Here is a 24551-nt window from a genome sequence, read left to right on the forward strand (position 1 = left end):
GGGGGGGCGGGGGGAGGCTGAACGGGAGGTTGGGAGGGAGGGAGGGGAGAAGAGAAGAGAGCTGAACGGGAGGGAGGTCCAGTCCGATCTTCGCCCGGTGAGCCCATTCGGCCAGGGCTCGGGTCGGGCCCCTCCCACGCAGCCTCGGGGGCCTGGAGCTACTGCACATGTGCGCACACTCCAGCGCGCATGTGTAGAGGTCCCGGCACTGTTTTAAGCGCCGGGACCTGGCTCCGCCTCCGCCCCGCCCCCTTGTGCTGCGCCACACAGAGCACAAAGACATCCTGAGGAGACCGTAGAATCACAAGTTAAGTTTTCAGCGCCCTTTTTCTTCCAGAAAGTCGGCGCACCTTATCGAGATGCGCTGATTTTCCAGAAGGCGGAAACTTGGGCCCATAGAAACTTGCAGCACAGGAGGTGCCCATTCGGCTCATCGTGCCTGTGCTGGCTCTTTGAAAGAGCAGTCATGCTTAGTCCCACATCCCCACTTTTTGTCCGTAACTCTAAGTTGCTCATTCTCAAGTACCTATCCAACTTTGTTTTAAAATTATTTATGGAATCAGCTTCCATCACTTTTTCAGGTAGAGCGTTCTAAATGCCGACAACTCTCAAAGTGAAAAAAAATTCTCATCTTCCCTCTAGATTTTTTTCAAATGATTTTGAATCTATGACCTCTAATGATTGAAAAATTTGCCAGAGGAAATATTTTTTTCCCCATTTACTCTATGAAAACATCTCATCATCTTGAAACTCTCTATTAGGTCACCATTTAACCTTCTGTTCCAAGGAGAACAGTCCTAACTTTTCGAACTCTTCTCATAACTGAAGTCCCTCATCCCTGGTAACATCCTAGTAAACCTCCTCTGTACTCTTTCTATTGCTTGTACATCTTTACTGCAATGTGGTGCCCAGAACTGTCCACAATATGCCAGCTGAGGCCTAATCAGTGATTTATAAAATTCTAGCATGATGTCTTTGCTTTTATATTCTTTTCATCTCGTTATAAAACCAAGTAATCCTTTTTGACTACTTTATCAACTTGCCCTGCCATCTTTAAGGATTTGTGTATATGGACACTAAAGGTCTCTCTGCTCATCTATACTTTTCAAAAACGTGCCATTCAATGTTCTCTATTATTTGTTTTGGATGCATGTCCCTTTAAGTGGCTGTGTAGCTCATTCAAATTTTTGGGCATGCGCAGTTTCTCCCATATAAAATCCGGTGAGCAGCCTGCACGGGATCTCCAGACCGTCGCGCAGCTTAATCAGTATATTGGTGCCTTTTATAGTATACTGTCTTTCCATATTAGTCCTCCCAAAGTGCATCACTTCACACTTCTCCCCACTAAACTCCATTTGCCACTTTTCTGCCCATTTCACCATCCTGTCTATGTCAGCCTGAAACCTATTAACTATCTTCATCATGATCAACTACTTTGCCAAGTTTCGTATCATCTGTAAACTTTATAATGTTGCTTCCCTACACCCGAGTCTAGGTCTTTTATAAAAATTGCAAAGAGTAATGGACCCAAAACGGAACTTTGGGGAACACCATTGCAAACCACCTCGCAATCTGAAACACATCCATCCAACAATCCCCTTTGCTTGCTGACACTGAGCCAATTTTGTATCCATACCACCACTTCCCCCTTAGTTCCATGGGCTTCCATCGTCTTATTAAGCCTCCTGTGTGGCACTTTGTCGAATGCTTTCCGAAAGTCCATATATACATCTGCTGCACTACCTTGATTAACCTTCTCTGTTACCACATCAAAGCAAGTTTGTCAGACATGATTTACTTTTAACAAATCCAAGCTGGCTCTCTTTGATTAACCCATGCCTTTCTTAATGAAAGTTTATTTTGTGCCCAATAATGATTTCCAATAATTTCCCCACCACCGATATTAGGCTGACTGCCTTGTTGTTTCCTGTTTTATTCCTCTCCCCTTTCTTGAACAACATTAGCAACCCTCCAGTTGTACTCCTGTATCTAATGAGGATTCAAAGATTGTGATTAATATCTCTGCTATTTCTACCTTTGCTTCTTTCAGCAACCTAGGATGCATTCCATCTGGACCAGGTGATTGACCAACTTTCAGTAATGCTAATCTTTCTCTATTTATTATCCTATCCATAACTTCCCTCTCCTCTTTTAGTGCAACCTATACATCATCTGTTCCTTTGTGAAGTACTCATTTAGTACTTTTGCCATATCCTCGGTCTCCACATAAAGATTTCCCTTTGGGTCCTTAATCGGCTCAACTATTTCCCTAACAAACTGCTTACACTTTATAAACTTATAAAAAAATGTTAGGGTTCAATTTAATGTTGCCTGTTAATCTTTTCTCATAAACTCGCTTTGCCTCCCGTATTAACTTTTTCAATTCCCTCCTGTACTGTCTATAATCATCCTGGTTAACTGAATCTTGCTCTTGACATTTGTCATAAGCCTCTGATTTATTTTAACTTATTTCTTTTATCATCCAGGATGCTTTAAGCTTTGGATGCTCTACTTTTTCCCTTCAAAGAAATATGCCTAGATTTATACGTAAAATATCTCTTTCTTGAATGCCCTCCATTGTTCCGTTACTGCTTTACTCTGTAATCGCCTTTTCTAATAAGAAAATAAGAAATAGGAGCAGGAGTAGGCCATACAGCCCCTCGAGCCTGCTCCACCATTTAATACGATCATGGCTGATCCGATCATGGACTCAGGTCCACTTCCTTGCCCGCTCCCCATAACCCCTTATGCCCTTATCATTTAAGTCAATCCTGTTATCCCCAGAATCAACCTAGTGAACCTTCTCTGAACTGCCTCCAAAGCAAGTATATCCTTTTGTAAATATGGATACCTAGCATTTTTATCTTCAATATTTTCTGGTCTCTTCTTTAAACTGAATACAAGATAGCAAATGAAAAATAGGAATCAAGAGGCAGGTTAGCATCCAAGAGTTGCTCAAATTTGAAGCTCTTAATACCTAAAATGAAAAATATTTTTTGTTAAATGTAAGATGAGACTAAGGATTGTAATCAGACCTTCAGGAAGAACGCATTTAACAAAGTAAGCTGACAGTTAAAGGGTTAACAGGCTGTACTGTGAAGACAGTTTTGTAAATTGACCAGCCTCATGTGAACTTGATGACCAGGGCCCCACAAAGTCTGGAGTGGTTGCTTCATCCTTTTGAAATGCTAATGTCAACCTTGTTGCAGGAGTCTCTCGCCGCTTCTCTGCCACGATCTCGCACCACTCCTCCGCCACAAACATTCGGCGCATATCCGCCACGATCTCGCGCCACTTCACCACAAAAACATTCGCCGCACCCCCACCTCAATCACTCACCACAGCTCTCGCCGCTCATCCGCCCTGACCTTCCCGCTCCTCCACTGTACCTGGGCCCCGTCGATGTTTATGCCCACGCGCCAAACAGCGACCTGTCCTGGTTAACTCTTGCCACTGTCAAGCCCATGTGGTGGCTGATGTGCAACGGCCACCACACGTTAAAAAAAAAATCCATGCACAGGCATTTTCCACGCCTTCAAGTGGAGTTCAGGACTGGAATATCAGGTCCTTCATTGAAACACCTGTGAACTCAAGTGGAAGCAAGTCATCCTTGTTTGAGGGATTGCCCATGATGATGATGCAGGAGTGACCCGAAACTCGCCATCAAAAACACTTTGTGTGATAATGGTTGATTCAACAGAAGGAGGACATTTCTTTGTGTGATAATGGACTATTCATTGACGAAGGATGGGGAAGTGACCAAATGGTTAAGGGGGGGGGGGGGGGGGGGGGCATCATTCATTGTCACGGGTAGCACCTTTCGTATTATAAAAGGGATGTGTTTAGGGATGAACCTTGGAAACTTGCAAGGGAACTGCGGGCCGTCTTGGTCAACCGCACACATAGAAACATACTTCCTTAAGTGACCACTGGGGTGTGTAGTGTTTGAAGGTAAAGAAAGTTACTGTTCAAAGCTAAAGGGAACAATGCAGTTATGTTTGTTATCCATAGTATAACAAACAGTTAAAAGAATACGGAGTTGTGAGCCTTGACCATTTTTATGCCACCCAGATGGGTTCAAGTCAGATTGTGGAATTAGAGGAAAAAAGATGTGGAACATCGGATAAAGACAGCTACAGTATAAATTTGTGCCAAGCTTTTGAAGAAAGATTAATAGCATGAATACAGCAAGTCGTAGTAGAGAGGATGGACTGCCTGTTTTTCAATGCAGTATTTCCACCCAACTTGCATCATTCATGCATATTTGAGTGCTAAACATAAAATAATTTCTACTTGGGAATAAGGTAGTATCCTAGTTTGTCATTTATAAGCCTCAATACACCAAGACCCACCAATATCTAGACTGAAAACAGATTCCGAACAATATTTACGACCAGGTCTACCTCCCAGAGCAACTGAATATTACAAAAACATGATAAATAGTGACAATTATTATAATCCTAAGGAGTATGCTTCATGCGATACATTTCCAGCCAAATAAAGAGTGTCAGAAAGTGGCATTTATATTGTATTAAAAAATTAAATGATGAGAATATACATTCAGGTACCAATAACTGAATGCTCTGTTATGACAAAGCTACTAGGTCATGAAAAAAAATGCAGCATTAAAATGCGGACTTAAATTCCTCAAACACAAGAACAGAAGTATGCCATTCAGCCCCTCGAGCCTGTCCTGTCATTCAATTAGATCATGGTTGATCTGTACCTCAACTCTATTTACTCAGCTTTGATCCATATCTCTAGATACCCTTACTTAACAAAAATCTGTCATTCAGTCTTAAAAGCCCAGAATCCACAGCTTTTTGGGGAAGAGAATTCCAAATTTTCACGATGCTTTGTTTGGTAAAAATGCTTTCCGATTTCATTCCTGAATGGCTTAGCTCTAATCTTAACATTGTGACCCCCCCTGTTCTTTATTTCCGCACCAGAGGAATTAGTTAATCTGCATCTACTCTATAGAATCCTTTCAGCATTTTAAACACCTCAATTAGATCATCTCTCGAGGACCCGAATTTGGTAAACCAGGTCATTTGTATGGCTAGGTCACATCACAGGTGCACGTCTGTATGCCTCAAGATGGGGGTGGGATCATAAACACAGCTGCAGGCCTATAAGAACATAAGAAATAGGAACAGGAATAGGCTATACGGCCCCTCGAGCCTGCTCCGCCATTCAATAAGACCATGGCTGATCTGATCATGGACTCAGCTCCACTTCTCTGCCCGCTCCCCATAACCCCTTATCGTTTAAGAAACAGGCTATTTTTATCTTAAATTTATTCAATGTCCCAGTTTCCACAGCTCTATGAGGCAGGGAATTCCACAGATTTACAACCCTCAGAGAAGAAATTTCTCCTTATTTCTGTTTTAAATGGGCGGCCCCTTATTCTAAGATCATGTCCTCTATTTCTAGTCTCCCCAATTAGTGGAAACATCCTCTCTACATCCACCTTGTCAAGCCCCTTCATAATCTTATACATTTCGATAAGATCACCTCTCATTCTTCTGAATTCCAATGAGTAGAGGCCCAACCTACTCAACCTTTCCTCATAAGTCAACCCCTTCATCCCCAGAACCAACCTAGTGAACCTTCTCTGAACTGCCTCCAAAGCAAGTACATCCTTTCGTAAATATGGATACCTGCAGTATTCCAGGTGTGGCCTCACCAATACCTTGTATAGCTGCAGCAAGAGTTTCCTGCTTTTATACTCCATCCCCTTTGCAATAAAGGCCAAGATACCATTGGCTTTCCTGATCACTTACTGTACCTGTATACTATCCTTTTGCGTTTCATGCACAAGTACCCCCAGGTCCCGCTGTACTGCGACACTTTGTAATCTTTCTCCATTTAAATAACTTGCTCTTTGATTTTTTTTCTGCCAAAGTGCATGACCTCACACTTTCTAACATTATACTCCATCTGTCAAATTTGTGCCCACTCACTTAGCCTGTCTATGTCCTTCTGCAGATTGTGTGTGTCCTCCTCACATATTGCTTTTCCTCCCAAGTTTGTATCATCAGCAAACATGGCTACGTTACACTCAGTCGCTTCTTCCAAGTCGTTAATATAGATTGTAAATAGTTGGGGTCCCAGCACTGATCCCTGCGGCACCCCACTAGTTACTGGTCGCCAACCACAGAATGAACCATTAATCCCGACTCTCTGTTCACTGTTAGTTAGCCAATCCTCTATCCATGCTAATATATATCCCCTAACCCCATGAACTTTTATCTTGTGCAGTAACCGACAACTACTTCATGGTCTTCTACCTGCTGTTGGAGAACAGCAGACAGAAGGCCTCCAAGCCAAAAGATCATAGGGAGGCTACAAAAGATACTACTTTCCAAATTTTCTGATGAAATGAAGATTTGTGTGCATATTGGGACTGTGAAGGAGAGTAAACAATTGCATGCTGATCTTGGGGCAATGGGCCCATGTTTGGCAAATTACATTTAACTTAGAGAAGTGCAGTGCTATGCCCGAGAGCAGGACCAATGCTCAGCATACCTACATCTTAGAACAGAAAACTGGTAAAATAAAAAAATCTTGGTATCATAGTATCATATCTACAGGTTCACAACCAATGCAATGAAACAATAACTCAAGTAAAGAGTGTCCTGGGTTACATTTATAGGACTATCCATTACAAAACAAAACATCTCATTATGTTCTTGTACAAGAACTTGATAAAGACCCAATTTTGGGCCCCCTTATATCATTGGTAATATAGTGGCTTTGGAAAAACATTAGAAGGCCACAAGAATGATTCCCCATTTAAAACACCTTAGATACCCAGAAAGGCTTAAAGTGCTGGGTCTATAAACTTTAGAAAAGCACAGACTCAGGGACAATTTGATTGTTGTCTATAAAAGAAATGAAAGAATTAAGACTATATGCACACTGACAAATTATTTCAATTAGATTGGTTGAGGTGTCCAGGGCTCATCCGTATAAATTACATAAGGAAAGAAATAAGTTAGATGTTATGCAGTCTTCTTTTTCCAGAGAAGAGTAGACCTATGGAACAAGTTACAAGCTTGGGCGGTGAATACTGAATCACTGTATAGCTTCAAGAGAGCTGGGCTGGTTGCTGGCTAGGGTGGAGATCAAATCATGCAAGAGGTATGTACTAAAAAATGTAAGTCATGGTCAATGTGGTCACCTGGACTAATTTTGATTGCCTAAAAGGATGAGAGGAATTTTCCAGATTTCAACCCCTAATTGGCCCTGGGTTTTTGATCTAGTTTTTCACCTCAGGAAAATTCAACAACAATTTGCATTTATATAGCAACTTTAACATAGTAAAAGTGTCAAGATACTTCACAGGAGCGTCATCAAACAAAATTTGATATCTGGAAGGGACAGGGGGTAAAGAGTTTCCTCATGTGAGCATCAGGCATCACAAACAGTATGGACCAGTGAAGTTTTCCCCATCAGATGTTTTCATGTTTTCAAGCCTCCCATCTCCTCAAAATGGAAACCAGTCATAGAGAAAAATGAAATGGAAGTGGAAGTGCCAGGAACAACAACTTACACTTCATCTCCATGGATACGCAGGTTGTGTAGAGGACAGAGAGAGGCTGCAAAGAGATTTAGATAGGTTAAGCGAATGGGCTAAGGTTTGGCAGATGGAATACAATGTCGGAAAGTGTGAGGTCATCCACCTTGGGGAAAAAAAACAAATAAGGGAATACTATTTGAATGGGGAGAAATTACAACATGCTGCGGTGCAGAGGGGCCTGGGGGTCCTTGTGCATGAATCCCAAAAAGTTAGTTTGCAGGTGCAGCAGGTAATCAGGAAGGCGCATGGAATGTTGGCCTTCATTGCGAGAGGGATGGAGTACAAAAGCAGGGAGGTCCTTCTGCAACTGTATAGGGTATTGGTGAGGCCGCACCTGGAGTACTGCGTGCAGTTTTGGTTGCCTTACTTAAGGAAGGATATACTGGCTTTGGAGGGGGTACAGAGACGATTCACTAGGCTGATTCCGGAGATGAGGGGGTTACCTTATGATGATAGATTGAGTAGACTGGGTCTTTACTCGTTGGAGTTCAGAAGGATGAGGGGTGATCTTATAGAAACATTTAAAATAATGAAAGGGATAGACAAGATAGAGGCAGAGAGGTTGTTTCCACTGGTCGGGGAGACTAGAACTAGGGGGCACAGCCTCAAAATCCGGGGGAGCCAATTTAAAACCGAGTTGAGAAGGAATTTCTTCTCCCAGAGGGTTGTGAATCTGTGTAATTCTCTGCCCAAGGAAGCAGTTGAGGCTAGCTCATTGAATGTATTCAAGTCACAGATAGATAGATTTTTAACTAATAAGGGAATTAAGGGTTATGGGGAGCGGGCGGGTAAGTGGAGCTGAGTCCACTGCCAGATCAGCCATGATCTTGTTGAATGGCAGAGCAGGCTCAAGGGGCTAGATGGCCTACTCCTGTTCCTAATTCTTATGTTCTTATACCCTTGTTGTAGGCCCAGTCCACTTCTTTAGGGAAGCACTAGAAATCCTATAGGGAGGCTGCAGAGATCCAACATGACTGGTTTCCCCCCAATCTTCCTCTCCATAACAATTGGAAATTGAGCTTTCCCCAGGTGCTACTGAAAGTAATAAGGCAACAAAGTTTACTAAGTTTACAACTTTAATGTACCTCAAAAGACCTTCCTTTTTTGTGAGATAAATTTTCAAAATTAGTTGAGGTAATTAAGTACACCAAAGACATTGCTACATTTTAAATTACAAAAACATCTTCAAATTTGAACAGTATTTATTTCTATTACAATTATGAAACAAATATGTCGGAATGCCGTTTATTACAAAATAAATATTTTAGAGAATCAATACTCACATTTTGTTGCTGAGTAACTGGATTCAAACTGCTCAGTGATGGGCTCTTCACTTGGTAAAACTGTAAGCTCATCACTGTTTTTATGAAATTGTCGATGTAAAATGGGTCCAGTCAGTATAACAGAGTCTTTAGTGGAAGAGTTGGCAATTCCTTTCAGAAAAGCAGCATGGCCCGCAGTAACCAAATCTTCTGCGACATTTTTGTTATTTATGACAAGGTCTACCTCCCAGAGCAGCTCAGCAACATGCTCTCTGAAAAATACAGTCAAATTCTGTTTGCTTAAGGATTTTTGAAAGAAAATGATAGCTTCATCTGTCCAGTTATGTCCAGTTGAAGGCACAACACCACTTAAACTGCAGGGATTAGTCAAGCGTGGCACTTCCGCAAGCTCTTTAGGAAGTGCCCTTAATCTGCTCAAATCTGAAGATGGTATGAAGATATAATGTCCGTAATCAACAGCTCTAGCAAGAACAAACTGTTGTGAGACTTCATAAATTTCCACCCTAGACCACGGTTCATCTCTGGCACACTTGATTAGGCAACTTACACCAGGATTCAATAAGTCTTGAGGTAAAGGCTGAAAATTCTCTGGTAGTTTAGCGAGGAGTAAAGACAGTGTTTCCATCGTTTCAAATGTATCTTCAAGCTGAATGTAGAATTCTGAGGGGTCAATCACAGAAGTAGCAAAGGCAGTGTACTCTGTTCTAGCCTGGATAGGGCCACACAAAATTGAATTCAATGATGATAAGCATATCATGCTGTTATCAACAGAAAGCAAAGTTTGTGATAACTCCAAACATTGTTTGTTTGCTATAGTGATCTCCATTTCTGTTAAAGTCATTTTATTCATCCATCCATCCAAATCAGGTAAACAAAATTGCGATGCAGTAATGACATCATTTTCATAGACCACTGCTTGATGTTTTTCAGCAATGGAGTTAGCGTCTTGGCTAGCCTCAACCTCCCAAACTCCAGATTCCAACTTTCTAACCAATTTGATAAACTTCTGGTCAATTAATAGAATCACAGGAGATATTAGATATCCTTTTAATAGCTGCTTAACTTTTTCAATGGTATTCCATGGACATATAATGACTTGAATAAAGTTCAAAACATTGTCATTTGGTATTTTATGCCACTGCAACAAAAGAATCTCAACACTACCATAATCCACTAACAGCACCATTTTACCTTCCCAGTAAAGAAGTTTGATTATAGATTTGTCCTGCTCAGAACATTGTTTGGACTTTATTAAAAATCTTCTTTCAATTGCATTCGGAGGCAAAACTCTTCCTCTTTCTACATCTTCATCAACAGCCAAAGTAAAGAGAAGCAGCTCCTTGGGACTTGCATTAAGTTGAATACTGAAATCTTCATTGTTTAACACACTTACTAAATTGAAAGCTTTAATAAGCCAAGCAATTATTCTCGAACACAAGGGTCTCTTAAGTAAATTTTTATCTATCCAAAATTCAAGTCCTTTGTTGGTTTTATACTGTTGTTCACAAGACATAATTTTTGCAGAGTTTTGCTTTTTATCCTCAACACCAATTTTCTCAGGTGTGTTCCTTATGTCCTGTGTAGACAGATTCAGCTCAGGAACATTCATTTCTATTTCTGAAGCTTTGTTGAGCATCAAAGTCACCTGGTTGAAAGACATGCTAGTTACCAACTCACTTCCTAAGAATTTGCCAGCTGAAGATCTAGTGCTATGACTAAGATGTACCGTACACAACTCACAAACTACATTTTTCCTAGTTAGCTCATTTGTAAAAAATGAAACAGCTTCAAAGCAGCACAGTCTATCAGATTGTTTACTCTGCAATATTGGCTTTGGTAAGAATTTCTTCTCAAACAGGCCTGATTTAGAATAAGTCAAATCAATATCTACTGTTTTGGTAAGATCAATGAATTTTATATGCAATGGATTTAATTTGATTTCTTTTACAACAGCACAATACAAAGCATCATTTTTTATATCATCATCATCATTGCTTACTTGTATATTCTGAAAATTCTTAAGTCTAGCCTCAGTAATTGCAGCACCACTTATCTCTTTCGGAAGATCTGGGGTTCTGTGCTCATTATATGCTAATTGTATGAAGAAGTCTGAAGAACTATTTGCTTGTGAAATATGTGTTTCAAACTTTAGCCCAGTAGCCAGCTCAGGTTGAGGCAAACCCAACAGTTTTTGAAGTTGGTCCTGACAGTGGTTCCGAGTTCTACAAATTATTTCAAAACTGTCTCTTGCATTTTGTGCTGCAGCATTGTTTTGCACAAGACGACAAAATATAGGAGGGGTTAATGTTTCCTTGGAGGTAATCACATCAGGAGATGCCATCTTAGTCTTCCCTAGATGGAATGTAGTCTTGCCTGCATGGACTGTTTCATTAGAGTTCTTTTTGTTACATGTTTCTTTTAACTTTGGTAGATGTGGAGTAAATTTAGGGGCAATTTCATTTTGGCAATGGTTAGAGTTTTTCTTTCTGCAATGTTTTTCTGTCTCACGTGGTACATTTTCTTTTTTAAGACTGCAGTTCCGGTCTCTATTTTTATGTACCATATAATATAGGTTTGTTCTCAAACAGGAACAGATCAGTCTGTTTGTTTCTTTGATCAAGGGCACTAAGTAATCAGGTTGCTTACTTATCAGTTGTTCTGAGGAAGGAACTGTTTTTGTTGGGTGGATAGAATTATCACTTTGCCATTTTATTTCATCAAGGCATCTTATCTCGCTTCCATAATGATACAGCAAGTGTTCTGTTATTTGAGCACTGATTTTCAGACTTCCATCATAAAGCTCAAGAACCAACTGTCCATCAGACTTCTTTCCTACCACAGAGGCTTTCAGAGGTTTTCCCATCACAGTCTCTTTAAACAAGGTGTTAACTTCATCTGGCAGTTTCTGAAGACAAATGGACAAACAGCACTTAACTGCTTGCATCGGTATCAAAATCAGATCCTTTGCTTCTTCAGGAATTGGAACCACATCATTTTTATTAACAATCTCTGTGTTTCCATAGTCTATGAAAAACACTTTAAAATGTGCAGGCGATTGCATAGAACGGGCGATAGCTCGATACCATTGACCATCTTCAAAATATTTTGCTAAGCACATACTGGTTTTGCGCAAGTCCAATTTTTGTTCTTGCATTTGTTTACTAATAAGGTTGACTTCAGTCATGAGTGTATTCACAACTGCAGTGTTTTTGTCAAGTTGACAATAGAATTTTGACAGACTAGACACATAAGTTACATACACCTTCTCTTCACTTCCAATTTTAAGACCATGGGAACTGTAAAAGTGTGTGTATAATTGAACTGAGGGACTAAATGCACATGTTGATTCAATGTACGTGGCTAGGCCTATGTCCAAAAGTAGCTGGCATACACTAATAAATGGAGTGTGAAGGTCTACCACATTGCACAGACCCATTCCATCCATCAGAGCCATTGAAAATATTGTGCACTTAAGATCCACACCAGAAGTCAAAGTATCGTCAATGAATTGGTTAAATTTATTGCAGGAAACTTGATCCCAAATAGCAGGGTCATGGTTTACAGGTTGAATTATGCTGTTAAGAGTGCATCGAAAAGCCTGTCCTTCTAGTTGAAGAAATTCTGGATTAATAGCACAGAGATTCCTCAGAGCTATTTTTTGTTGGAAACCATAATCAACAAACAATATAGTAACCTCTTTTGGAAAATTCTTTCGAATAACTGATGCTCTATACCACTGGCCATCCTTGGTGTATTTTGCAACACACCCAATATGTTCAAGTTGAAAAGCATCCCTTGGAGTACTGTAATAATGTTGGATATTCATCATAAGCAACTGAAGTTGATTTGATTTACTTTGCAGTTGGCACCAAAATTCTGCTGGAGAATTTACATGAGACACTTTCACATCGAGAACAGATCCAAGTTTAAACACTTGTTGTCTATATGGTGATGTTACCGTGGACTCTCTTGCCCATGCTGACATGGTAAGATGTGCGCATGGAAAGCTATTATCCATTGTAACAGCTGGAAAGAAAGCAGTAGACATCTGGAAATGTGAAACTGGAATGCTGCACGAATTTTTGACCTTTTTTGAATTTTTATCTGTACATATCTTTTTTTCACTTATGGATGATTTTGTTCTAGCTCCTGCATACTTCTGTTGAGGCAAAGTAACATCTGGCTGTACATTCCAAAAATCAGCGTACCCAGCTTTAAGCAGCAGTATACTAATAGATGGCTGCTCTACGCACTCTGCATCTTGCATGTCAATTATATATCTGCTGCCCTGTTTTGAGATTACTCCAATAAAAAGTTCTTTGTTGAATACAGCTTTCTTGAAGAAGTTAGTGGCATCTTTAGTCCACACTTCTTCAATCGGAAAAACATGAGCAACAGAACAGTTCATAGCTAAAGCAGGCAGATGTGTGTACTCAGGAAGCAGGGATTTCACAGCGTTAAAATCTACAACTTCAACATTTCCAAAATCAACAAAAAAAACTTTGAGTTGGTTGTCAAGTACTTCAGTAATAACTGCTCTGTAGTAATGTAGGTCTTTGCTATACCTAGCACAGCAAAAAAAACCAGGTGCTGGTTTCTGAATCAGTTCTTCACTAACGCCAAGTTTGCTGTAGTGGTCTGCAATGTTGCTCATTAAACATTCAAATTCGTGATTGTATTCCGATGTTCGAATCCAAAAGTCAGATGGGTTAATTACGTATTCAACAAATACAACATAGGAAGCTTTTAGTTTCATCTCATCAGATCTTAAACTATGATGTATTGATTTACATGTTACTTTCCCAGTTGCTATCATCTTAGTTTCTGGAAGTATTACAATTTGTCCATTGATATCCTTATTTTCCTCCTCGTTTGGGCCACACTCAATCTTTGGATTTACTTCTGACAACATTCCAAACATCTGATGGATATTGTGATTATAGAGTGTAACATAGTATAAATTTTCTTTACAGGAGTAGGAATCGATGCGAATACTTAATGTTTCCTCAAACAACGATTTCTTGAAAATTTCAGTCTGCAAATGTTTCCATTGTTTTGTTTGGTTTGGTAAGCCAGTTAGCACACAAGGAAATGACATCAGAGGCATCATAAAAAAAATTGGCATCAATTTTTTAATATGATGGGGAAATACAACATCAGTATTTCCATAATCCATGAACCAAACTTCGACTTGGCCAGAAGTTAAGAGCTGCTTTACAACTCCCCTGTACCATCTTCCATCTTTACTTTTTGCAGCACAGAGCGCACCAAAATTGTCAACAGGTTCATCATTTAATTCTTTTCCTTCACTTTCATAGTAACAATGCATGTCTCTAGTCATTGCTTCTAGCTCTGAAGCCAGTCTTTTCAACTGGCAGTAAAAGTTATGAAGTCCTGAAGCACATGTTATTTTTACTGTCTCTATAACACCAGTTTGCAAACATGGGCTCAAAACATCCAGGATACGTTGGAAGCTAGGAGATAATATAATGGCTTCATCCAACACAGGCCTCCAACATCGTTTATTTATGTACTTAAGTTCAGTATTTTCATAACCACGACATTCTGGTAAATCTTCTGACATGTCCAACACAAAATGGAAAGTGTTGCCATCAAGAATTTTTGCTAAACCAAGTTCAAAGAGCTTTTGGTTAACATTGGGGACTTCGAAGAGAACAAGTTGGTTCATTAAGATATCTTCAACATAACCTTTGATTTGAGAATTTGCCAATGATGCAAAATATTTAACTGCTATTGGGGTCCATATTCCTTTCACTGGCACTATATTGGAAAATATGCCACATACTACTTTTGGAGGCAGTTGAAACAGGTTGTCATATGCAGGAGCAATATGTCTAGCATCAACTGTCAACACCATCCCAACGTCTATGAGAAACACTTCATATGATTTTTCATCTTTCCCGATTACCCTTCCACGATGCCACACACTATTGGAAATGTCCTCTGCAAAACAAAACTCATCAACAGCAATGTTGGCTCTAGTCTTTGCTGCATGCTGTACTTCATTATGCAATATATGATAGTCCAATTCACATATGTTGTTGCACCGACCCCAAAAATGTACTAATGTTTTTTCTGGACGACATTCCACACGAGTTATATTCAGATCGAGGTGCAAGGCGTAAACAGGTGAAGCAAAGGTTGAACACATAAGGCCTGTAAAACAAAGATCAAAAAAAACATTTAAAAGCAGACCATATCAAGTAGTACATAATAGGGGCAACTTCATCAGACATTAAACAGTCTCTTAGATTCAAAATATCAGACAATTGGATTTTTGATTCTAGCATTTGATTGTGTTGGATATGTAGGTGTGAACAAACCAAACGCCAGGGTAAATGGCTAACAGTATGGATAAACTATATTATATACACACACACACACACACAATGTTCACATTCACATATCCATTGCTACTCTTTAGTGTATAAAGTGCAAACAAATGTGTTACATAAAACATTAGCATAGCAAACAAAGACAATAATAAATAGAAAGGTTGAAAGAACTTCCATTTATATCACAACTTTCACCTCCTCAGGACTTCCCACAACCCTGCCTAGCCAATTCATTTTTTTTTTTAAATGTGTAGGCACTGTTTCTAGATAGGAAAACAAGGCATTATACTTGCACACAAGTTCCCAGACACAGCAGATGCAATGAGGGACCAGTTAATCTAGTTTGGTTGAGGGATAAATGTTGGCCAGACCAATGAGAGAACTCTCCTACTCTTCTTTGGATAGCAGTGGACAGGGCCTCGACTTAACATATTAGAAGAATATAAGAAATAGGAGCAGGAATAGGCCATACGGTCCCTCAAGCCTGCTCTGCCATTTAATACGATCATGGCTGATCTGATCATGGACTCAGCTCCACTTCCCTGCCCGCTCCCCATAACCCCTTATCGTTCAAGAAACTGAATAAATTTAAGACAGAAATAGAAAATGTCCCAGCTTCCACAGCTCTCTGAGGCAGCGAATTCCACAGATTTACAACCCTCAGAGAAGGAATTTCTCGTGTGTTTTAAATGGCGGCCCCTTATTCAAAAATCATACCCTCTAGTTCTAATCTCCCCTATCGGTGGAAACATCCTCTCTGCATCCACCTTGTCAAGCTCTCTCATAATCTTATTCGTTTCGATAAGATCACCTCTCATTCTTCTGAATTCCAATGAGTAAAGGCGCAACTTACTCAACCATCCCTCGTCTCCGAAATCAACCTAGTGAACCTTCTCTGAACTGCCTCCAAAGCATTAAAGTTGTTAAATATGTGATTTTTTTTCGATAAATTGGTGTTGTGGAGGAGGGGGGGGGGCTCTCAATCATAATAATAATGAGAACTCCTACTTACGGAGTTCCCATTATGAATGAGAAAATACTTTACCTGGATTGGCTGCTCAGTGCCACATGACTCCAGCTATATGTCCGTCCAGACATGTGCGTGCTCCACTGCGCAGGGAGGAAAGGCCTCAGGACCAGATGGGCACAGCAGCAAAAGTTAAGTGCGCATTTTTTCTCCAAAATTGAGTCGAACGCTCGCGGGAAGAAGGAACCGGGATTTCAGGGCCACTAATACAACTGGCCTATTCCCATAACCCTTTATTTCCCTATCTTCAACTGCCAAACTTAAATGTCGAGATGGTCTCTGCTTCAATCACTAACTCCAGGAGTGAATTCCACAGCTTCACAACTCCTCAATAAAAAGATTTCTATTGATTTCCATCCTAAATTTCTCATATGTCATCTTGTGTGTCCTAACTCGCACCCATTCACCCCTGTGCTCGCTGACCTACATTGGCTCCCGGTTAAGCAATGCTTCCATTTCAAAATTCTCATCCTTGTTTTCAAATCCCTTCATGGCCTCGCCCCTCCTCATCTCTGTAATCTCCTCCAGCCCTACAACCTCCCCCTCCCCACCTCCCAAGATGTCTGCGCTCCTCTAATTCTGCCCTCTTGAGCATCCCTGATCATAATCGCTCAACCATTGGTGGCCGTGCCTTCTGTTGCCTCAAGCCTAAGCTCTGGAACTCCCTCTCTAAACACCTCTGCCTCTCTTTCAAGATGCTCCTCAAAACCTACCTCTTTGACCAAGCTTGCCCTAATTTCTCCATACGTGGCTCGGTGTCAAATTTATTGACTCATTATACTCCGGTGAAGCTCCTTAGGACATTTCACTATGTTAAAGGTGCTGTCCTAAATGGGACAATTTATTCTGTCCCATCTCTTCATAATTTTAAAACACCTATCATCTCTTCACACACCCCCACCAAGACTTTCTTCAAATTTGTATTTCATATTCCAGGCAGTATTCTAGTGAATCTGCACTTTATCCACTCTATTGCTTCAAGATTCATGTGTGGAGCCCAGAACTGCACATAGTATTCCAACTGTAATTTACCAAGGTTTACTGTCCCTGAATTAAATGTGCCATTTTTTTGTTCACTACCTTATCAATATCGCCCTATGGTTTCCTTTGGTCCTCAGAATTATTTACCATGTCTCCTATTTTGTACTCTCCCCAAATATGGACACCACTCTCTCCAGCCCTATATCTAAATTGTTGATATACACAGTGAACAGAAGTAGGCCCAAAAGCCAATGGACCATTACCCACTTCCAACCACTCTGCCAAACGACCTATAATTCCTAATCTGTTTTCTCACTTCCAAGTGCCAAGCAATGACTTTCTCTAATGAGAGTCTAATCATCGCTCCTTGATAATCAGCGGCATTACCGTTGCCGTAAAACCCCATTATCAACATCCTGGGGGGTTACCATTGACCAGGAACTAAACTAGACCAGCCACATAAATACTGTGGCTACAAGAGCGGGTTAGAGGTTGGGTATGCTGCGGCAAGTGACTCACCTGCTAACTCCCCAAAGACTTTCCACAATCTACAAGGCACAAGTCAGGAATGTGATGGAATATTATCCACTTGCCTGGATGTGTACAGCTCCAACAACACTCAAGACAAAGCAACCTGCTTGATTGGCACCCATCCACCACCTTAAACATTCACTCCCTCCACCACTGTTGCACTGTGGCTGCAGTGTGTACTATCTACAAGTTACACTGCAGCAACTCATCAAGGCTTCTTCGGCAGCACTCCCAAACACGCGATCTCTACCATCTAGAAGGACAAGGATGGCAGGCCTATGGGAACACCATCACCTCCAAGTCACACACCATCCTGACTTAGAAATATATCAACGTCCTTTCATCGTCGCTGGATCGAAATTCTGTAACTTCCTCCCAAACAGCACTATGGAAGTACCCTCACCACACAGACAGCAGCAGTTCAAGGCAGCTTACCACCACCATCTCGAGGGTAATTAGGGATGGGCAATAAATGCTGGCCATGCCAGCGATGCCCACATCACATGAACACAATTTTAAAAAGTTTTTTTCCAATTAGCTAATATTCCTCTAATTTAATCATGACTGATCTGTACCTCAACTCCATTTTCTAACCTTTGCCCCAGATCCTTTGATACCCTTACCAAACAAAAATCTGTGTCTTAAAAGCTCCAATTGACCCAGCTTCAACAGCCTTTAGGAGGAAGAGAATTTCAAATTTCTACTACCCTGTGTGTGAAAGGGTGCTTCCCAATTTTGCTTCTGAATGGCCTAGCTTTCATTTTAAGATTATGTCCCCTTATTCTTGATTCATCCAGTTTCTCTGTATCTACGCTATCAAATCCTTGTAACATTTTATACACCTTGATAAAATCACTCCCTCAATCTCTTATACTCAAGGGAATACAAGCCACGTTTATGCAATCTGTCCTCATAATTTGACCCTCAAAGCCCTGGTATAATTGCAGATCCAGCAATGACGCTCTCCTTGGAGGCACACAAGCATACTGCTTGAGCAAGGAGTCACGCAAACATTTTAGGAATACTATTCCCTTTTCTTCATTTATTCTCACCCCGTTCCAATCAATGAGTGGATAATTAAAATCTTCCAGAATAGTTTTGTCTATTCCTATTCATTTCCCTGATCTAATTTTGTCCTCATCCATTTTCCTCCCAGAACTTGGGGGTCTGTAGTACAACTCTATTAATGTAACTATCCTTTTTTATCCTTGATCTTAATTCTTATTTTGTGTTGTAAATTTAAAAAGCCAGAGTTAGAAAATTCAGAATACTCACAATATCTTGATGTGTACCACTCTTAGGGCCCAAATTTCCCCAGCCACCTAGAGCAGCGTAATTAGGGGTGGCACGCCGACTTTTTGGGGCTATAAAAGCGCCAAAAATGTACCTGTTAATTTGGCCGCTCCCTCGTCATCTGGATCCATCGGCGTGGCACTGCAGAGCCTGCGGGAGTCGGAGCTTCGGCTGCACTTGCTCAGCGTGGCTGGCAGGGGGTCGGGGCTTGGGTCCAACGTCTTGTGAAGTGTAGGCAGGGGTCGCATGTCCGTTGAGCATGTGCGCATGCGCAATGGGTGTTTCAGCGTGTGCGCATGCGCAGTGCAACAGGAAGCTTGGCAATCGGCCAACTAAAGGGAGAGCGTCCTCAGTATCATTGGTAATGGACCATATATAAAGGTAAGGTTTAAATATTGATTTTTGTGTGGCTGAGGGAGTAGAATGGAGTGCTGGATAGGTGGAAGAAAGGTGAGAAGTGTGATTTTTAAACATTACCTGAGTGCAAGTCCAATAGACGAATGGCGCAAGAGTATGCAACACGAACAAAGAATTTCCTCCATGAGGAAGTGGAGAAACTAGTGACTGTCATTGAGGAGAAATGGCTGGAGCTGGATATCAGCAAGGGTGGTCCGTCAAAAGTTTCACCCAAGGAAATGAGAAGAAGATGGAACCTAGTTGCAGAATACTCCTCAGGGGTCAATACCGCAAGATCTGGAAGCCAGTGCAAGAAGAAATGGCAGGACATTGGTCAAGTAGGGAGGCAAGTAATATCTTCATCTTTAAATTGAATTGCAATTGAAAATGTGACCATCTGTATGTGTCCCACCCATCAGAAGCGCACCCTATCTGAAAATTAATATTTTCATCTTTGCAGAAGAAATTGGCCCACAACAAAAGAGAAAGACTTAGAACAGGAGGAGGTCTGCCAAATCTGCAGCAACTGTCACCCCTGGAGCAGAGGGTTGCTGCATTGCTGAGTCGCACCAGCAGAAAAAGAATCAGCTCTGAACAAGCTGAACCCAGACGCGAGGGTGAGGGCGAGTCATTAAAATGCATAGTCGCCCTTCAAATCAACCTGCTGACTGGCCTGTTATGCGTCAGACTACTCATGCCACCCATCCTGCCCCCTCCTGTGTTGCTAACCATTTGATTGTTCTGTTGTATTTTGCAGAAGACGATGACACTCCTCAACATCCTGAGGATCCACCAGAGGTTCTAGATGTGCCTGCACTCCAGACCAAGGCGCATGGGGGGGCGGGAGGAATCCATGGAAATGTGTTCACAGGAGAATATGGATCAGTCCATAAATCAGGGCATCACACTGCCAGAAACCTCCATGAGCTCCTCGGCCACATTCCATGGGTTCACACCTTCCGAGGTCAGGGGTCCCAGTGGTGGTCATGAATTGCATGTTGGAACATCCAGTTCCCCACCGTCCCAGCCTGCGCCTCACACTGGAGGAGTGCCACTAGGCAGACCCACGGTGAGGGGAAGGAGAAGCTGACCAGTCTCTCCTGAGATGCAGTCCTCAGCAGAGGTTAATCATGTTCTGTCATTGGGTGAGGAGACCAATGCCCTCACAAGATCACTTGTGGCAGCTGTCAGTGTGGTGCGCGATGAGGTAGCGACACTGTCAGGTGAAATCTCAGCCCTGAGACGGGAAGTGAGGGCGGGCATTTCAGAGGGTGTGTAAATGATGGCAGATGTCATGAGGGAGCTAGCTTCTGCAATAAGGGCACAAAGACCGGATACTCAAATGCCACTCCCACTTCAATCCATGCACCAGCCACCGGTGAGACCCAAGCCGGGCCCACAACCCTCCCCACCACCATCACCGACCCAATGAGGAAGTGCACTTTCCCCGAGATGTGGGTGAGGGATGGATGCAACCTTTCTTTGTTGTTGTTGTTGTCGTTGAAGTGCACTATAAAATATCCAATAAAAGATATTTTGCATTAAAACTGAATCATGTTCCATTAGGACCACGCAACATTTAGGGACAACTGTAAAAAGTAAAAATCCCTCACCCCTACAGTCATGCGTGCCTGCCGCCCCTAGCCGTGGTGGGAGGGCCAGCCGGTGCGTTGTGCAGCCGGCAAGGTAGGACTGATTTATCTTTCATTTATTTTTGATGATGTTGTGCAGCTGTTGTGGTGGAGACGTTGTACTGATGTTGTGAAGTTCTTTAGTGCTTTAGAATCCTCTAACTCTCATTATCCCACCCCCGCCCAAATCTCTGGCTACCTGCGCTGATTTCTTAAATGTAGGTAAGGTTTCTCTGTGCCAACAAAAGTGGCCACATACACTGGCCTAAGTTAGTTTGGAGTAACTTTCAGCTAGCCAAATTTGCTTTTATGGCGAGAAGAGGTGCAAGTGGCTTGTCACGCCCGCTTTTGGAGAGAACAAACTAACTAGAAAAAAACCTAACGAACTGACTTACACTGGAGCAAGTTAAATGGGGAAATTTGCGATTTTATTAAGTTACTCCAAAAACAGCTACTTACTCCAAAAGAAACGGGGAAATTTGAGCCCTTATTCCCTCCCCAAGTTACAATTCTGCTAGCCAATATGCTCTCCCAATATCCTCACTGCTGAAATTGCAATTCATTGCAGTGTCCTACTGCAATTCATTCTTTTCTAGGACCTCAAAACCTCCCTCAGTTCTTTAAAACAAAAAAAGTCAGTGATAAGATGCTGATAGGTTATTTGCGGTCGGGTTAGACCAGGACATAGTCGACGTATTTACCGGGACGTATGAAAGCATGGGCCTTACGCTAAACATTAGTAAGACAAAGGTCCTCCAGCCTGTCCTCGCCGCACAGCACTGCCCCCCAAACATCAAGATCCATGGCGTGGCCCTGGACAACGTGGACCACTTCCCCTATTTCGGGAGCCTCCTATCAACAAGAGCAGGCATTGATGATGAAATCCAACACCATCTCCAGTGAGCCAGTGCAGCCTTCGGCCGCCTGAGGAAAAGAGTGTTTGAAGATCAGTCCCTTAAAACTGTCACCAAGCTCATGGTCTACAGGGCCATAGTAATACCCACCCTCCTGTATGGCTCAGAGACGTGGACCATGTACAGTAGACACCTCAAGTCGCTGGAGAAATACCACCAGCAAAGTCACCGCAAGATCCTACAAATCCCCTGGGAGGACAGACGCATAAACATTAGCGTCCTCGTCCAGGCCAACATCCCCAGCATTTGAAGCACTGACCACATTTGATCAGCTCCGCTGGGCAGGCCACATAGTTCGCATGCCAGACACGAGACTCCCTAAGCAAGCGCTCTACTTGGAACTCGTCCACGGCAAACGAGCCAAAGGCGGGCAGAGGAAATGTTACAAGGACACCCTCAAAGCCTCCCTGATAAAGTGCGACATCCCCACTGACATCTGGCCATAGACTGCCCTAAGTGGAGGAAGTGCATTCGGGAGGGCGCTGAGCTACTCGAGTATCGTTGCCGAGAGCATGCAGAAATCAAGCACAGGCAGAAGGAGCGTGCGGCAAACCAGGCTCCCTGCTCACCCTTTCCCTCAACGATTATCTGTCCCACCTGTGACAGAAACTGTGGTTCTCGTATTGGACTGTACAGCCACCTAAGAACTCATGCTAAGAGTGGAAGCAAGTCTTCCTTGATCCCGAGGGACTGCCTATGATGATGAGACCAGGTATGTATTTGTGGTTCAGATAGGCCAGATACATTAGTGCCACAGCAACATTCATTTTTGCTGCATGTTTTCAGAACTGGCTCTGACTCAAAGGTCCATGGTATGTTCTTATATTAAACTTAAATTGTAATTTTGAGTTTCTCAACAAGGTAGATGCTTGAAGCAAGTCTGAGGCAATTTAATTTCATCCATAATAAAGTTTAAAGAAGTTTGCCACTTTTGAATAAATTCGATGTGGTGAGTTTTGTGGGTAGAAATTGTATTATGGAGGAGGACACAGGTCAGATTGTCTTAGATTTTCTGCAATTTTGAAACTGATACTGTTTTTGCTTAAAAAAACAAAATAAAGGTAATGATCACAAAACATATGATAGTAACAAAATGTCAAACTATGATTTCCAGGTCAACGAGATAGAGGCAGAAAGTGAAGTTTAGAAGGAAAATGAGTAGACAAGAATAGACACATACATTTTAGACTCATCATTAAAGCAGCATGAAGGTGACATTTTTTGGTGGTGCTAGTAGTAAAAAGTTTTGAGATACTGAAATGAATTGCTTTAGCTTTTATCTGTTGTCAAAAATGAAATGCTGCATGAGAAAGCCACTGGCTTATGTGGCTTAATAAAGACACTTTATAGCAAAATTAAATGTACGTAATGCAACTAAATTAAATGTACCCAATGCACCACCCATGGTATTTATACAATTATAGAAGTTCATGGCACAGATGGAGGCCATTTGGCCCATCATGTCTGTGCTGGCCGAAAAAGATCTATCCAGCCACTTTCACTTTCCAGCTCTTGGTCCGTAGCCTTGAAGATTACACTTCAAGTGAATATCCAAGTACTTTTTAAATGTGACGAGGGCTTCTGCCTCTATCACCCTTTCAGGCGGAGAGTTCTAGACCCGTACCACCCTCTGAATCACCGTCATGAAAGGAGTTATATAAATGCAAGACTTTCTTCTCTTTGAATGAAACAATTTCTCAACTCCCCTCTAATCCTTCTACCAATTACTTTAAACCTATGCCCCCCTGGTTATTAACTACTCTTCTAAGAAAATAGGCCCTTCCTATCCACTCTATCTACGCCTCTCATAATTTCGTACACCTCAGTTAAATCTTCCCTCAGCCTCCTCTGTTCCAAAGAAAACAACCCCAGCTGATCCAATCTTTCCTCATAGCTAAAAGTTCTCCAGTCCTGGCAACATCCTCATAAATGGTCCTCTGTACCCTCTCTAGTGCAATCAGTTCCTTCTTGTAATGTGGTGACCAAAACTGCACACAGTACTCTAGCTGTGGCCTAATTAGTGTTTATACAGTTCCAGCATAACCTCTCTGCTCTTATATTCTATGCCTCGGCTAATAAAGGAAAGTATCCCATAAGCCTTCTTAGCCACCTTATCTACAAGTCCTGTTACTTTCATAGGTTCTGTGGACATGCACTCCAAGATCTCTCTGTTCCTCTACACTTCTCAGTATGCCACCATTTATTGTGTGTTCCCTTGCCTTGTTGGCCCTCCCCAAATATATTACCTCACACTTGTCTGGATTCAATTCCATTTGACATTTTCTGCCCACCAGACCAGTCTATTGATATCTTCTTGAAGTTTACAGCTTTTTCTCATGATCAGTCAATTTTTGCATCATCTGCAAACTTCTTAATCATTTGCTAAATCATTGATATATACCACAAAAAGCGAGGGATCTCATACTGAGCCCCGCAGAATCCCATTGTAAACAGCCTCCAGTCACAAAAACACCCGCCAACCATGACTCTTTGCTTCCTGCCACTGAGCCAATTTTGGATCCAACTTGCCACTTTTCCTTGGCTTTTACTTTTCTGA

At 41.7% G+C, this 24551-nt stretch overlaps 1 protein-coding gene across 14 annotated transcripts in view; it reads right to left on the reverse strand.

Annotated features, from left to right (window-relative positions):
* tdrd15 (tudor domain containing 15) overlaps nucleotides 1-24551 on the reverse strand; it is an 84394-nt gene that overhangs the window by 58093 nt on the left and 1750 nt on the right. For 8 of the 14 annotated variants that reach the window (XR_011593845.1, XR_011593847.1, XR_011593846.1 and 5 more), the window contains exons 1-2: nucleotides 19148-19270; nucleotides 8866-15042 (exon numbers count right to left, since the gene is read on the reverse strand). Coding sequence is in view for 9 of the 14 variants with exons in the window: in XM_070885071.1 (XP_070741172.1) it covers nucleotides 8866-15042; nucleotides 19148-19184 (6214 nt within the window). In the remaining 5 variants the exon portion in view is untranslated. Of the gene's footprint in view, nucleotides 1-8865; nucleotides 15043-16266; nucleotides 16334-19147; nucleotides 19271-24551 lie in introns of those variants that run through there. The other 6 variants (XM_070885068.1, XM_070885067.1, XM_070885065.1 and 3 more) reach the window with 3 other exon arrangements.

Source organism: Pristiophorus japonicus, chromosome 7 (assembly GCF_044704955.1).
Source record: "Pristiophorus japonicus isolate sPriJap1 chromosome 7, sPriJap1.hap1, whole genome shotgun sequence".
NCBI lineage: Eukaryota > Metazoa > Chordata > Chondrichthyes > Pristiophoridae > Pristiophorus > Pristiophorus japonicus.